We start from the raw sequence: 4,662 nt of genomic DNA, 5'->3' as shown, positions 1-4,662 counted from the left end.
GGGGGGATAGGGTGATGAGGGAGGAGCAGAGGAGAGGAAATGTGGGAAGAGGAAAAGGGGGCTATGACTGAGATGTAAAGTGGATAACTAAATAAAAACCTAAATACACACACACATACACAGAAAGGCAGGCACTGAACTAACGTGCTAGCACTTGCTCATCCTTGTGATCCAGGGTGCTATATGATTAGTTTTAGGTTATCATCATCATTTAATACCTGGGAAAATCATAAATTTCTCAGAACACATCCCCAGGGCACGTGTGCAAGAGAGAGAGAGAGAGAGAGAGAGAGAGAGAGAGAGAGAGAGAGAGATTCCTACTTTCAAGTCATTCCTGATAATGAGGTTTTTCAGCCGGAAGCAAAAGACTAAAGCTGGGTGATCTCACATCTGGGAGAAAGTTTGTAATTTGAAAGGAAAATAAAATGCTTATGGGCTGTGGTTGAGTGGGTGTAAGGCTACCAAGGGTGGGATGATGTCTCCTGGAGACAACTGTTGATTGCCTTTTGAGAGGAGTAAGGAATGGCCTCTGGATTAAAAAATGAAACCCATAAAAATTCTGCTCCAATCTCGAAAGGCAACTGCCCCAGTCAGGGGTGGCTTTTCAAGGGACAAAGTACAGGTATTGGGCCAGTGGTCTCCTGAAATCTTTTGTGTCTGTTTATAAAAGTTATAATATAATTAGTTTTTGGTTCCTGAGAAAGACAGTGAATAAATAATTCATAATCTTGGCTAGCTAGAAAAGGCTATTTACATATGATTTAAAATTAACAACCCTCTGAAAACAATACTTTCATACCTGTAAAGGCAAGTCCTTACAAACAAGGCTAGTTTGCAGAAAAATTTGGATCTTTACTCCCTTCACCCCTAGTGTCATGTTCTATAAATATCTATATTAAGTATATGGTGTATATGAAATCTCACCATGAAAAACTACAGTGACTGCACATGACCCCATTCAAATTCTTACTGGACTAGCTTCAGATATTCATATCTCAGCATAAAACTCTGATTCAGTTCTTCTCCACCTCATGCACCAAAGATACCAAATGGTAACTGTTTTGGTCAGTTTTGAGTCATTTTCAGACATGCTATTTGTAAGCCTAGATGTTTCAGAAGTGAAAAATGAAACGTTTAATCAATTCCATGAACAACTGCAAATATCTGGGTGTTTGGCAATAACACTGGAGGATTTCCACCTTGTGGTCTAAATGGCATGGTTGCACAGGAACATCTTTACCTTGCTTTGCTGGTATTTTTAGCAGGAGCTCATCTGTCACACAGACTAGGAATAGTGTATGAGGGTTTGTACAACTTTGCCATAAGCTAGAAGCTTTGCTTATACATTCTACAAATATAGGCTAGCTATTTGCTCTCCGCAAGGCAGTCTTTATTGTGTTATTTTAAACACCTCTTTACGGCCCCTCTTACGAGATTTTTGCCCGGCAGGAGAGACATGCATTCCAAATACACTTAATAAGCATGACACACTATTTCTAATGCTTGCAGCAAGGGGAACATCAAAGCAATGAAGCATGAGGAAGGGTATCAATCATGAGTTCACAGATGAACTCTTTCACAGGCTAACCAAACAGAAAACTGATTCCCAAGGGCAGCGAGCACTTACATGATGGTTCCCCATTTCCTCTTCTTTGAGATGGCTGCTCCGGGTTTCTTCAGGAAGAGATTGGTCCTCCCACAGACAAAGTTTATAATGGATTTCTCAGGGCACAATATCTCTTGTGTTTAATAAGTAACTTATGACATTGGATTTGAATACACTGTTGGGGATGGGTAGGGAGTGGCGATGGCTGTGAGTGGCCTTTAGCTTCCCATGCTGAGCGGACAGGCCACCTGAGAGAAACTACACCGGAGAAGGGAAGCTTAGACTCTTTAAGTCAGATTACTTAGCCACAACTACAAAGTTAAGCTCGCGTCCTGTCTAATAGTTGAACGAATTTGAAAAGATTATTATTTCTTTCCCCCTCTTGTCAGAGTTGGGTTCTCATTTTATGGCATGTACTAGTCTTGAAGAAATTCACCTGCTTCAGCTCCAGAGTGCTGGTATTACAATCATGTACTGTCTGTCTGTGTATACATGTGCATGTCATGGAAAGCATATGCAGGTCAGAGGACAACTTGCATGTCATTTATCTCCTTCTGATATGTGTCTGAGTGGTCAGGCTTGGCAACATGCACCTTTACCTGCAGATCCATCTCAAAAGCCCCAACTTGTGTGTGTGTGTGTGTGTGTGTGTGTGTGTGTGTGTGTGTGTGTGTGTTTTAATAGTAAAAGCATTGCAGGGTATGGAGGCACACACCTTTAATCTTAGCACTTGGGAGGCAGATGTATGTGAGTTCAAAGCCAGCTTGGTTTACATAGTGAGTTCTAGGAGCATCAGTGCTACATGATGAGACCCTGTCTTAAAACCATCATCATTATCATCGACATGATCATCATCATGTCATCATCATAGCATTAACCAAGCAGACTGATTAAAACTCCATTTTATTTATATCACTATTGTTATTTTATTATAGATAATTTTTGATGGATACATTGAGTTGTACTGTGTTGTCATTTTTATAATCTGAATAGTTTTTCAATTAAAAAATAGCTGCTGGTCTGGGTAACTTACTTTCTTTTAATAAAAAGATAACCATTAAAAGTAAGCCTACTGACTATTGCAAATAAAGCAGCTATGAACATAGTTGAGCAAATGTCTTTGTTGGATGGTGGAGCATCTTTTGGGTATATGCCCAGAAGTGGTATAGCTGGGTCTTGAGATAGAGCTATTCCCAATTTTCTGAGAAAGTTCCAGATTGATTTCCAAAGTGGTTGTACAAGTTTGCACTCCCACCAGCAATGGAGGAGGGTTCCCCTTTCTCCACATCCTTGCAGTATGTGCTGTCACTTGAGTTTTTGAACGTAGCCATTCTGATGGGTATAAAAAAACTGTTTTGATTTGCATTTCCCTGATGACTAAGGATGTTGAACATTTCTTTAAGTGCTTCTCGGCCTTTTGAGATTCCTTTATTGAGAATTCTCTGTTTAGCTCTGTACCCCCCTTTTAAAACTGGATTATTTTGTTTGCTGGTGTTTTGTTTCTTGAGTTCTTTATATATTTTGGATATTAGCCCTCTGTCAGATGTAGAATTAAAGAAGATCTTTTCCCAATCTGCAGACTGCCATTTCATTCTATTGATAGTGTCCTTTGCTTTCTAGAAGCTTTTCAGTTTCAAGAAGTTCTTATTATTCATCGTTGATCTTAGCTGTTGATATTCTGTTCAGGAAATTGTCTTCTGTGCTAATGAATTCAATGTCCCTCAACTGAAGAATGAAAAAAGAAACTGTGGCACATTTACACAATGGAATACTACTCAGCTATTAAAAACAAGAAAATCATGAAATTTGCAGACAAATGAATGGAACTAGAAAAGATCATCTAGGTAACCTAGACCCTGAAAGACACTTGTGGTATATACTCCCTCATAAGCAGAATTTAGCCATACAGTACAGGCTAAACACTACAATTCACAGACCTAAACAAGGAGGACCAAGGGAGGATGCTTAAATCTCACTCAGAAGGGGAAATAGACAGCAGAAGTTGTTGAAGAGAGGAAACAGGGTCAGAGAGGGAGCATGGAGAGAAATGAGGGTGGAGATCGTATCTGGCAAGAGTGGGGGTGGGAGGACAGAGGGCCTGTAGAGAGAAAAGAAACCATGGGCAGAGGCATCTCTAAGACAAGCTGGAGACCTAGGACAGAGTAGGCTTCTGGGAGCATATGGGGTTGACTCTAGCTCAGACTTCTAGTCGCAGGGGTCATGGAGACTGAAGAGGCCATCCTCTAACTAGACAGGCCTCCTAGTGGAGGGAGGGGAATACTAACCCACCCATAAAAACTTTGACCCAAAATTTACCCTGCCAGCAAGATGTGCAAAAATAAAGATAGAGCAGAGATGGAAGGAATGTTCAATCAATACCTGGCCCAACCTGAGACCCACCCTATGGGAGAGAGCCATCCTCTGATACTATTAATAATATTCTGCTATACTTGCAGACAGGAGCCTAGCACAGCTGTCTTCTGTGAGGCTCCACCAGCAGTAGATTAAAACAAATGCTGAGACTCACAGCTAAACATTGTACAAAGCATAAGGAATCTTGTGGAAAAGTGGAGAAAAGGACAGAACGACTTGGAGGGAACAGGAATCCACAATAATAGAGCCAACTAGGCAGGGTCCAGAGGGGCTTGCGGAGACTGAAGCACCATTCAAGGATAAACTAGACCTAGACCCCCTACACAGGTGTAGCTGATGGAAAGCTCAGGCTTCACGTGGGTTCCCTAGTAAGGGGTGTGGTGGCTGTCTCTGACATGGACTCTGTTACCTGCCTTTTGATCACTTCCCTCTGGAGAAGCTGCCTTGCCAGGCCACAGAAGAAGAGGACATGTTCAGTCCTGATGTGACTTGGTAAGCTGTGGTGGGTTGGTAGGGAAAGGGGCTCCCCTTTTTTGAGGAATAGAGGAGGAGGTATAGGGGAAGAAGGAAGGAGGGTGCCACTTGGAGGAGAGAAGGGAGGAGACTATGATCTATGATTGGGATGTAAAGTGAGTGAAGAAAGAAAGAAAGAAAGAAAGAAAGAAAGAAAGAAAGAAAGAAAG

The 4,662-nt window shown here is 41.5% G+C and overlaps 1 protein-coding gene across 1 annotated transcript in view; it reads right to left on the bottom strand.

Moving 5' to 3' along the window:
• The window catches only part of Anxa13 (annexin A13), a 50,404-nt gene extending 48,694 nt beyond the window's left edge, over window positions 1-1,710 (bottom strand). Inside the window, exon 1 of the mRNA XM_055626596.1 lies at window positions 1,628-1,710. Coding sequence (XP_055482571.1) covers window positions 1,628-1,642 — 15 coding nt within the window. The 5' untranslated portion in view covers window positions 1,643-1,710. The remainder of the gene's footprint in view (window positions 1-1,627) is intronic.
• Between the last annotated feature and the right edge of the window lie 2,952 nt (window positions 1,711-4,662).

Source organism: Psammomys obesus, unplaced genomic scaffold (assembly GCF_907164565.1).
Source record: "Psammomys obesus unplaced genomic scaffold, mPsaObe1.curated_primary_1811, whole genome shotgun sequence".
Taxonomy (NCBI): domain Eukaryota; kingdom Metazoa; phylum Chordata; class Mammalia; order Rodentia; family Muridae; genus Psammomys; species Psammomys obesus.
Note: the sequence above shows the minus strand (reverse complement) of the source record. Positions and strands in the feature narration are given on the sequence as shown.